Source organism: Salmo salar, chromosome ssa16 (assembly GCF_905237065.1).
Source record: "Salmo salar chromosome ssa16, Ssal_v3.1, whole genome shotgun sequence".
NCBI classification, from domain to species: domain Eukaryota; kingdom Metazoa; phylum Chordata; class Actinopteri; order Salmoniformes; family Salmonidae; genus Salmo; species Salmo salar.
This window is the reverse complement of record NC_059457.1, coordinates 87718313-87730926: the sequence shown is the minus strand read 5'-3', so window position 1 is coordinate 87730926 and position 12614 is coordinate 87718313. Positions and strand designations below refer to the sequence as shown.

General features: G+C 41.0%; 1 protein-coding gene across 4 annotated transcripts in view; it reads right to left on the bottom strand.

Annotated features, from left to right (window-relative positions):
- The window catches only part of LOC106575388 (zinc finger protein 501-like), a 38451-nt gene extending 30990 nt beyond the window's left edge, over positions 1-7461 (bottom strand). Inside the window, exons 1-2 of one of the 4 annotated variants that reach the window (XM_045696776.1) lie at positions 7351-7461; positions 3121-3369 (exon numbers count right to left, since the gene is read on the bottom strand). In XM_045696776.1, the coding sequence (XP_045552732.1) occupies positions 3121-3223 (103 nt within the window). In that variant the 5' untranslated portion in view covers positions 3224-3369; positions 7351-7461. The remainder of the gene's footprint in view (positions 1-3120; positions 3370-7350) is intronic. The other 3 variants (XM_045696773.1, XM_045696774.1, XM_014151893.2) reach the window with 3 other exon arrangements.
- Positions 7462-12614: the final 5153 nt, after the last annotated feature.

Below are 12614 nucleotides of genomic sequence, written 5' to 3'. Positions count from 1 at the left end.
AAGTGACCCTAAACTTTTCAACGGTAGTGTATGTATTCATTTCAGTAGGCTGTATGGGAATAAAACTATTCTAAAACTGGGTAGGAGTCAAAAACTAAAAAGAGGCAAAAGTCATGAAAATGATGAGCTATATCATCCTCCACTCAACATCACAAGGGTTAGTCACTACACAGACTCATTTCATAGAACTTTAAAACACTGGCAGTTTGTCTACTTCACTTCCTTAGTCTACACTCTGAGCACTCCAGATAGCCCAGTGAATAAACCAAATGCTGGCAATACTGGTGTCATCCAATACTGGTGTCATGACTATTGTACATGTTAACGGCAGATTTTTTATGTAATATCTACATAGGCGTACAGAGGCCCATTATCAGCAACCATCACTCCTGTGTTCCAATGGCATGTTGTGTTAGCTAATCCAAGTTTGTCATTAGAAAACCCTTTTGCAATTATGTTAGCACAGGTTTAAACTGTGGTGCTGATTAAAGAAGCAATAAAACTGGACTTTGCAACTCTTGCCCAGAAGGCCAGCATCCCGGAGTCGCCTCTTCACTGTTGACGTTGAGACTGGTGTTAAGTGACCCCAAACTTTTGAATTGAGCTCAGGTGCATCCTGTTTCCATTGATCATCCTTGAGATGTTTCTACAACAAAAAATATTAAATATATATCTATCAGATATAAATCATCAGGATGTGGTAGTCTACTGGTTCTGTTCAACAATTCTCCAACGTTGTTGAGAGCTGATATTCTGTGCAGTGCAAAACGAGACGTAGGCCTAATCCTCAACCAATCATATTTCTCAAATCCTTTTCAGGCTAAATTCCAGCCGAACATGGAGAGGACAGTAATGCCTAACTACACTGAAAAAAACTATAAACGCAACATTTAAAGTGTTGGTCCCATGTTTCATGAGCTGAAATAAAAAATCTCAGACATTTTCCAATACACACAAAAAGCTTATTTCTCTCAAATTGTGTGCACAAATATGTTTACATCCCTATTAGTGAGCATTTCTCCTTTGCCAAGATAATCCATCCACCTGACAGGTGTGACATATCAAGAAGCTGATTAAACAGCATAATCATTACACAGCTGCACCTTGTGCTGGGGACAATAAAAGGACACTTTAAAATGTACAGTTTTGTTACACAACACAATGTCACAGATGTCTCAAGTTTTGAGGGAGCGTGCAATTGGCATGCTAACTGCAGGAATGTCCACCACAGCTGTTGCCAGAGAATTGAATGTTATTTCCTCTACCATAAGCTGCCTCCAACGTCGTATTAGAGTATTTGGCAGTACGTCCAACCGGCCTCACAATCATAGACTACGTGTAACAACGTCACCCCAGGACTTCCACATCTGGCTTCTTCACCAGCGGGATCATCTGAGGGGGGGTATTTATGTCTGTAATAAAGCCCTTCTGTGGGGAAAACTCATTCTGATTGGCTGGACCTGGCTCCCCAGTGGGTGGCGCTGGCTGCCAAGTGGGTGGGCCTATGCCTTCCAAGGCCCACCCATGGCTGCAACTCTGCCCAGTCATGTGAAATCTACAGGTTAGGGCCTAATTCATTTCAATTGACTGATGTCCTTATTATATATATATATTTTTTTTTAAATACATTTAACCTTTATTTAACTACGCAAGTCAGTTAAGAACAAATTCTTATTTACAATGACAGCCTTCCGGGGAACAGTGGGTTAACTGCATTGTTCAGGGGCAGAACGACAGATTTTTACCTTGTCAGCTCAGGGATTCGATCCAGCAACCTTTCGGTTACTGGCCCAACGCTCTAACCACTAGGCTACCTGCCGCCCCTTATATGAACTGTAACTCAGTAAAATCGTTGAAATTGTTGCATGTTGCGTTTATATTTATGTACAATATACATACAAGAAGTTGGTGAAGAGCTACAAAAGGAAGTAAATAGCCCTATTAGACTGAAAGATAATGGAATTTCATCAACCTTATGAGCTCCCGAGTGGCGCAGCATCATCTAAGGCACTGCATCTCAGTGCTAGAGGCATCACTACAGACACCCTGGTTAGATTCCAGGCTGTATCACAACTGGCCGTGATTGGGAGTCCCATAGGGCAGCGCACAGTTGGCCAAGCGTCGTCCATGTTTGGCCGGTGTAGGCCGTCATTGTAAATAATAATTTGTTCTTAAATGACTTGCCTAGTTAAATAAAGGTTAATAATAATAATAATTGTTAGGATCTCCATGGGCATTAGCTGCTACTTCACTCAATCCTGTTTTAAAAAGTCTCCCTGTGTGACATTCCTTGAGACCAACCAGAAATGTTTCCTTGGCCAAATATCCCCAGATTTTCATAAAAACAGCCAAACATGTTCTCTCGTTACCAAATGTTGCGTGGGGCAAAAGAGTAGGCCAGGTGAGCATCAATCGCTAGTTCGGTGCAGCAGACTGCAGGGGTGTAGTGCTGCAGGAGCGATGCGCCGCCACAATGGTGTTTGTTTAGTAAAGTTAGATCAATGTCTTGGACGATCACCTAGTGATTAATTAGTAGTCCACATAACCAAATATCATAGCATAACATTACTGTTACAACAAAAGCAACACCTAATTTCTTACGAGATTTTAGGAGGGTTTGCTGAATCGTCCCAAACTCAACAGCGCGCGCCATTAGGCAGAATGTGCTTTGATTAAAACAAAATACAGGAAGTCTATATAATTTAACACCATCTGCTCTAATTTGCTAACCAAACAGAAATTTAAGGAGATTTAAATGCATATTCCCATGAAATTGATTGAGATCAAACGATTGGCATGCAGACGCAGCTTGGTCATTTCACTGGTAAAACGTGAAGAATTATAATTAAATATTGACAGTGATGATGTCATGGCCTATTTTGAAATGAGGTATGCCTAACTAACTGATTGAGGGTATGAAACATTTTCAACGTTCTTGAGACAATGTGTGGGCATATGCAAGCGTTACAAGTTTAAAAAAATGTTACTTCGCTGTGAAGTCTTGAGTGGTTCAGGGATGTGTGATGTCAGAATTACAGAATTCAACCTAGCAGTAGACTGGGTTATAACTTATGGAGGTCTAATTTATGAAGATAACTTATAGATAGAACCTGCTCTTACCATGATTAACAGTTGTCCTAATCTTCTCCTCCTCTTCTTCATCTTTAATGTTGACATTCAGCTCCAGTGTTTGACTGCAGTCTTCCAGCTTCACTGATGACATCTCTGGATCCTGCAGTGCAAACTGGGCTCCACTGTCACAATCAGGACCCAGTGACTGTAGGTTTTGACTCAGTGTGGAAGGAGAGAGGCAGGCTGGGTTTGTCCTCACTGTTGATGTTACCGGCCTCAGACTTGATCTGAGTCGGCCTGAAGTAATAAAGACAAACGGACACAAAAGTTACTTTCTTGACAGTTCTGGCACTTTCTTTATTCTGTAAAAATATTTTCTATTTTTTCTTGTTCAATTATCTCATTTCAGTAGATCAGGTAGCTAATCCTTGACAAAACATTCATTCACATTAGACACAAAGTACACATTTTAAATTGCACAACATAAGCCTGCCCCTGTACAAGGCAGTTCTGCCCCTGTACAAGGCAGTTAACCAACTGTTCCTAGGCCGTCAGTAAAAATAAGAATTTGTTCTTAACTGACTTGCCTAGTTAAATAAAGGTAAAATTAAAATAAAAAATAAAATTATATCTATAGTACATTTCCTAAATTCACATAAATGCATAAATGACTCAAAAACCATTTAGAACAAGGTTGCAGTATGTTTTATGCAGTACTATGTAAAAAAGAATATGAATAACCTTGTCTTCACTGTATTATTTCACTCACAAAAAAACATTGTATTTCCCATTCACACCATAGTAAGAATTATCAGGGGTCGTACAGTGGCAAATTCAAGGACTTAAGTACTTTTTCAAGCACTAATATTTATTTACTTGAAGCCCTGAATTACAGATTAATATAGAAACAACTGAATGTGTCTGAATATTAGTACACATGTAAAAAACTGACAATCATTACATTCAGCTTCAAAACTGTAGTGCAACTGAAATGTTCTCTCTCTGATGAGGCACTACCTGCACTGAAGTCCGTTGATGCAGACCTCCTATGGTATCATGGTGGTCCACAAACAAACGTTTAAGGTTCATGTCTGTCTAATTCTGTACTAATAAAATAAACCAAGAAATCCCTATTAACTTCTACCACACCCCCCTTCCCCAAAAACCCTCCCACACCCCTAATAAACTTTATCAATAGATCCCTTTCTGTGGTTGCAAACATTGGGGTCTATATCATGCTGAGACAATCCACCCTTAGGTTATCCAGCTTATCAAATACCATGCCAACAATAACATCTGTTACCACCAACAACTCTGCTGAAGTTTACAAGATAACTTTAAACCTGGTATTTCTGCTTTACACAATCCAAGTTGTTGATAACCTTACCAATGAAAGCTATGAAGTACATTTTATTCAATATTGAAGTATCCTTTGTCACAGCACATGTATAGGCACAAGATTTCTGAACAGGCCTCGAAACCATGTCAGGACTAGTAGGAAGACCAGTTCTGACAGAAGGTCCTCTTACTACAGGACCAACCATGGAAGCTCCATCAGTCTGACAGTAGGTCCTCTTACTACGGGACCAACCATGGAAGCTCCATCAGTCTGACAGTAGGTCCTCTTACTACGGGACCAACCATGGAAGCTCCATCAGTCTGACAGTAGGTCCTCTTACTACAGGACCAACCATGGAAGCTCCATCAGTCTGACAGTAGGTCCTCTTACTACAGGACCAACCATGGAAGCTCCATCAGTATGACAGTAGGTCCTCTTACTACAGGACCAACCATGGAAGCGCCATCAGTCTGACAGTAGGTCCTCTTACTACAGGACCAACCATGGAAGCTCCATCAGTCTGACAGTAGGTCCTCTTACTACGGGACCAACCATGGAAGCTCCATCAGTCTGACAGTAGGTCCCCTTACTACAGGACCAACCATGGAAGCTCCATCAGTCTGACAGTAGGTCCTCTTACTACAGGACCAACCATGGAAGCTCCGTCAGTCTGACAGTAGGTCCTCTTACTACAGGACCAACCATGGAAGCTCCATCAGTCTGCACTGTAGTTCCACCAGTCTGTCTTACAGCCTCTGCATATCATACATCATGACGGATTCTATATCTCTGAGCATCTCTCTACACCTGGCATCCACCAAATGCTGCACAAATGCTGCACCCTCTGCACAATTGCAACACTTAACCGTCACATTGCACCAACATTCACCGTAATCATGTTCCCCACCCCACTTGGCACATCTTTCCACTCAACAGCTACATGTCCCATTCTTTGACATTTAAAAACACTGTGATGATTCACCATTGCTGCTCCAGTTTCAACTGTTTTGCTATGGAACCCTGACCTGTTCACCGGACGTGCTACCTGTCCCAGACCTGCTGTTTTCAACTCTCTAGAGACAGCAGGAGCGGTAGAGATACTCTCAATGATCGGTTATGAAAAACCAACTGACATCCCTGTAGCTCAGTTGGTAGAGCATGGTGTTTGCAATGCCAGGGTTGTGGGTTCGATTCCCACGGGGGGCCAGCACAGGATGAGTGTCTGCTAAATTACAATAATGTGCACAGCCAGAAGAGAACTGGCCACCCCTCATAGCCTGGTTCCTCTCTAGGTTTCTTCCTAGGTTCTGGCCTTTCTAGGTAGTTTTTCCTAGCCAATGTGCTTCTACACCTGCATTGCTTGCTGTTTGGGGTTTTAGGCTGGGTTTCTGTACAGCACTTTGTGATATCAGCTGATGTAAGAAGGGCTTTATAAATACATTTGATTTGATTGATGAGGCTGGGTCAAATTCTCTGACATTGAAGACAAGGAATCCTATTCTGTACCTTTCCAGACAAAACCTTCTCAAACCTCAACAGCACTGATAAGCTTTCACTTCTTTAACCCCCTTTCCTACTGATCAACCTTTAGGCTTCAACCACTCTGTCTCCCTTCACATGTTCTTTAACAATATTATCCATGAACATAGATATTGGGACCTCAGAGATTACTCCCTTCAATTTAGCACGGCTTCTGAGCTTCGTCCCATTATGATTTTCCAATTGAAGAATCTTCCCTTGATGAACCTGACTAGTACAAGATATGAACAATCTACCATTTTCAATTTTTTATTTCACCTTTATTTAACCAGGTAGGCTAGTTCAGAACAAGTTCTCATTTACACGGATGCGGCCCAGTTTAACTTCACCTCTCTTTATGGCCTTGGTTAATCAGATAGGGTGTAAATGAGGCCCTGTGGTCTCCTCAAACACCATCCCAACTTTCCACTGTGACACATTATTACTCTAGCTCCCTACCTTGGACCTCTTTAGAGTTTCTATACTACATGCACCACTGCTTCCAGTATCATTATCTCTGTTCTTCCTATGTCTTTCCACTACAGACCATTCACATTCTAGGCCCTCATCCTCCTGCTCCATATCAGAACTGTCCCCCACATTGATCGCATTCCAGCACAGCTGTTGCTTCTCAAACTCTCTCTCCATTTCCATTGTTTCAGGGGTGTCAAACTCATTCCATTGAGGGCCGAGTCTCCGCAGGTTTTAGTTTTTTCCTTTCAATTAAAACCTAGACAATGAGGTGAGGGGAGTTCCTTACTAATTAGTGACCTTAATACATTAATCAAGTACAAAGGTGGAGAGAAAACCCGCAGACACTTGGTCCTCCATGGAATGAGTTTGACAGGTGCTCTGATTCATCTGCATTAATCGACGCCATTCCATGCAGTTGGCCTCTCTCTCCAAATGGTGAAGGATAACTTCAGTTAGCTTCCCTCTATTGACACTCCAGCACACAGCCTCATGTGGCCATTTCACCACGAGCAAACTCCTCGAAAGACGACCGAAACCGTTGAAGCCGCCATTTGACTAGCGTCCTCCGAACCATCCTGATCTCGCGAGCGTACATTAACGAAACAGTGTATGTAAACTCGCGAGATCAGGATGGTTCGGAAGAGGCTATTTACCAGCTCATAAACATTTTACACAAAACCAAGAACATGTGAAAACGAACTCAAATAAGTGGAATCTTTATGAAATTACTTTTACTAAATTGTGTCCATACACTCAAACAAACCCAAAGTCTAGCTATGTGACTTGTAAAATCGTTTTGAATCACGTTCTTCACTCACTCGGGTTGACCCCAAAATAACACATATAATTAAAACCTTTACCAAACGTGATAATACCTTGACGGATTTGTTACCTAGCATATTATATATTATTTCGACATTAGAAAGTTTAAACGTGCTTTTACATACCTACAATAATACATTTGAAACGGACACAACCCCTATCGACATACAAGCACAGTTCTGTCGTTTTCTACCCGGAACTTCCTGTTCCCCACAACGACAATACAACAGCGTCATCTTCTTCTCTGGTATACTGACATTTACACAAATATAACGTGTCTGCCGCCACCTACTGTACGGTTAGTAAACTGTAGAAAGAAATACATGTCCATTGTGGATAAAGGGAGGGGGGACAACGACATCAAAACAAAACACAAAAATAGATAAATAACATCCCACTACTCCAGTCACAGTCCTATTCAAATCACATCCCTACACAGTCTCATGGGCCTCGTAGGGAGGAACATCTTCAGTCACAGTCCTATTCAAATCACATCCCTACACAGTCTCATGGGCCTCGTAGGAAGGAACATCTTCAGTCACAGTCCTATTCAAATCACATCCCTACACAGTCTCATGGGCCTCGTAGGGAGGAACATCTTCAGTCACAGTCCTATTCAAATCACATCCCTACACAGTCTCATGGGCCTCGTAGGGAGGAACTCTTAGTCACAGTCCTATTCAAATCACATCCCTACACAGTCTCATGGGCCTCGTAGGGAGGAACATCTTCAGTCAGTATTCCCTGCAATCAGTGGTGTAAAGTACTTAAGTACAAATAGTTTAAGTACTGCATAAGTAGTATTTTGGGGTATCTGTACTTTACTTTTGATATTTTTGACAACTTCTACTTTTACTCCACTACATTCCTAAATAAAATAATGTACTTTCTACTCCATACAATTTCCCTGACACACAAAAGTAGTCGTTACATTTGCATGGACAGGAAATGGACAGGAAAATTGTTCAATTCACGCATCCCTACTGTATCTGATCTGGCGGACTCACTAAACAGAAATACTTTGTTTGTCAATTATGGGTGAGATCTTAAATTCAATCTGGAGTGCCAGAGTGCGCTTGGGCGTTCGTAAATTCAGAGCGTTGTCAGATTGTCAGTTCGTATCGGTCTCGGAGCGTTCAGAACCACACTGGACGTTCTGGCGGAGGAGTAGGGTTGATTCAAGCGTTCTGACCTCACAACGGCAGTCAAGCATCCAAGCTAACTGGTTAACATTGGCTAGCTTGCTAGCTACTTCCAGTGCAAATGAGAGAACTCTGACCATTTTACTCGCCTTAGCAGAGCGGTTAGGCTGTGTTCCTGTTATCCAGAGCATTGGTGACTTTAACTGTGCTGCAGGCAACAATTTAATTACGCTTTTTTGCCGACGTTTACTGACACCAGCCGTATTCAAGGGGTGTTGAGCGTTCGTTTTTCATCAATTATTCAGCCCTCTGGCACACTCACCCGAGAGTGCTCTGAAATCGGAGTAACACTATGTCTGAGTGTTGGAGTGTGACCCTGACTATCAATACATTTAAACTACAAGATAATCGTTTTCTTAATATAATGAACTTGAAATGATTTATACTTTTACTTTTGATACTTAAGTATATTTTAGCAATTACATTTACTTTTGATACTGATGTATATGTCAAACCAAATACTTTTAGACTTTTACTCAAGTAGTATTTTACTGGGTGGCTTTCACTTTTACCTTGATAGGAAAGGACTCAAGTATCTTTACTTTTACTCAAGTATGACAATTGGGTACTTTTTCCACCACTACCTGCAATGCTTCCAATGTTAATTCCTGAACTCCCAAAAATCTTTCAGCCGCACGTACAATTAATCTTTACAATCGGTATCCTTCAACTGGTAAATGACACCTGCGTGGCAGGTTAGGAGAATGAGGTTAAGGTTAGGAAAATGGTGAGGGTTAGGGATTTGTTTACCATGCAGGTTTGGATAACTAATGTGGCAGGTAGGAGATCCGAGGTTAAGGTTAGGAAAAGGGTGATGGTTAGGGATTTGTTTACCATGCAGGTTTGGATAACTAACGTGGCAGGTTATGATAATTAACGTGGTGGTTAGGAGACTGAGATTAAGGTTAGGAAACGGGTTAGGGTTATGTTTAGCTACAATGCTACAGTAGTCAAAAACTGTTGTCCCAAAGCAAAAGAAACGGCCACGGACCAATGGGGAGCATCAATTGGTGTAAACTTGAAGTCATTAAACACCCGATATCAGAGAACGCCCCTAATTGCGGTCTGCAATTACACCCTTTTCGGATCAAGGGGCAAGGCTTCCAGTCTATAAGCATGTTTTCCACTGTGCTCAGAGGGCATGTTCGGTAGTGCAGTTCAGCTGACGTATGCCACATGCAGATGCTGAAGGGAAAACACACCTCTTGACCTGCATGTGCATAATGTAGGTCAAGGAGCAGCCTCGTCTCATAGACTAGAGGTAACATAGTAAATATAAATCTGTGACTGTCAAAATAGTATTACGTTACATTTTTATGGTTACATAAGACAGATGGTTACTTAATAAATGGAATTTGGTGGTGCTGTACTGTAACAGCGAGCTGAGCCAGTTGAAAGTATTGACACCAGAGATATATTGTTGGTGACTGTGTGGTCCTTCATTAGTTTAGTGTTTTTTATTCATTTATTTCTGGTACCCTCCTACCTGAGAGGCATGAGGCCTGTGTGGCGTTGCACTGTTAAAATCATCCCAGTGTGGAGATGAAACACCTGTGTGTTGCAAAGCCACATGCTCTGTCCTCTCTGTTCTACCTAGGTGTTTTAATGTTGGTAATACAGAGATAACCACTGATCTACCTAGGTGTTTTAATGTGGGTAATACAGCGATAACCACTGATCTACCTAGGTGTTTTAATGTGGGTAATACAGAGATAACCACTGATCTACCTAGGTGTTTTAATGTGGGTAATACAGAGATAACCACTGATCTACCTAGGTGTTTTAATGTGGGTAATACAGAGATAACCACTGATCTACCTAAGTGTTTTAATGTGGGTAATACAGAGATAATACTAATACAGAGATAACCACTGATCTACCTAGGTGTTTTAATGTGGGTAATACAGAGATAATACTAATACAGAGATAACCACTGTTCTACCTAGGTGTTTTAATGTGGGTAATACAGAGATAATACTAATACAGAGATAACCACTGATCTACCTAGGTGTTTTAATGTGGGTAATACAGAGATAATACTAATACAGAGATAACCACTGATCTACCTAGGTGTTTTAATGTGGGTAATACAGAGATAATACTAATACAGAGATAACCACTGTTCTACCTAGGTGTTTTAATGTGGATAATACTAATACAGAGATAACCACTGTTCTACCTAGGTGTTTAAATGTGGGTAATACAGAGATAATACTAATACAGAGATAACCACTGATCTACCTAGGTGTTTTAATGTGGATAATACTAATACAGAGATAACCACTGATCTACCTAGGTGTTTTAATGTGGATAATACTAATACAGAGATAACCACTGATCTACCTAGGTGTTTTAATGTGGGTAATACAGAGATAACCCTCTGTTCTACCTAGGTGTTTTAATGTTGTTTTAAGTATACTAATACAGAGATAACCTCTGCTCTACCTAGGTGTTTTAATGTTGATAATACTAATACAGAGATAATACTAATACAGAGATAACCACTGCTCTACCTAGGTGTTTTAATGTGGGTAATACAGAGATAATACTAATACAGAGATAACCACTGCTCAACGTAGGTGTTTTAATGTGGATAATACTAATACAGAGATAATACTAATACAGAGATAACCACTGCTCTACCTAGGTGTTTTAATGTGGATAATACTAATAGAGATAACCACTGCTCTACCTAGGTGTTTTAATGTGGATAGTACTAATACAGAGATAACCATTGGACATGCATTTTCCATTATGCCATTGTGTAACCACTTCAGTTCCTTAAATTTGTAGTTTAAAGCATATACAGGGCATTATACAAGACCTCTTGACTTTTTCCACATTTGTTATGTTACAGCCTTATACGAAAATTGATTAATTGCATTTTTTACCCCTCATCAATATACACACAATACCCCATAATGACAAAGCAAAAACAGGTTTTTAGACATTTTTGCATAAGTATTCAGACCCTTTGCTCTGAGACTCGAAAGTGAGCTCAAGTGCATCCTGTTTCCATTGATCATCCTTGAGATGTTTCTACAACTTGACTGGAGTCCACCTGTGGTAAATTCAAATGATTGGACATGATTGGAAACGGAACACAGCTGTCTATATAAGGTCCCACAGTTGACAGTGCATGACAGAGCAAAAACTAAGCAATGAGGTCGAAGAAATAGTCCGTCGAGCTCCGAGACAAGTTTGTGGCGAGGAACAGATGTGGGGAAGAGTACCAACACACTGGGCTCCCCGCTTGTGCCGTCAAACTCCTGCCCCACGTTGGGCGCAAACCTTTTAAGGGCTCCCGAGTGGCACAGCGGTCTAAGGCACTGCATCTAAGTGCAAGAGGCATCACTACAGTCCCTGGTTTGAATCCAGGCTGAGTCACATCTGGCCGTGATTGGGAGTCCCATAGGGAAGTGCGCAATTGGCCCAGCATCGTCCGGGTTTGGCCGGGGTAGGTCGTCATTGTAAATAATAATTGGTTCTTAACTGACTTGACTAGTTAAATAATGATTAAATGGAAAAATGGAAAAAGTGGGATGCATGCCAGCAAAGCCACTACACAACAGAATACTAAACAATACATTAATTGCACTATAACGGTGAGAAACGGTGCCCACAAACTGTTAGGGCCTACATAAAGCTGACCCAACAGTATAGTCCCAACAATTTACCACTACTACACCTGGCTATCAGCGGAGCCTTGTCTGGCAACGAAACAGTTCATTCAATCTCATTTACTGCCTTTAAAAAAAAACATAGCTGACTTACTTAAACAAATGTGGTTTCTACTGACAATTGAGATGTACAAACTATGGCATAAGGGGGCGACAAGCAAATAAGAGGCAATCCGTAATTTCGATTAAGACATTAATGAGCTAGGACGGACGAGGTCAGTATAACTATTTGTTCAGCACTTTTGAAATGTACAGCGACAGAATTCAGAATATGGGCCGTTCTTACAGTGCTCTCCCTGTACGCCAAGTCAGAACCGTAGGATAAATAAAGGGGCATATAAGCAGACAATGAAAGCTCTTACAATATTCAATGATTACATTTCTCAAAAACAGGTTATAGGCTACATGTGAACCACCAAGTCAGAACGGTAGGCAAAATTAAGAGTTGAAAATAGACCAAATTATTAGGATGAGGCACATGGGCTACTAACATCTTCCTACACAACA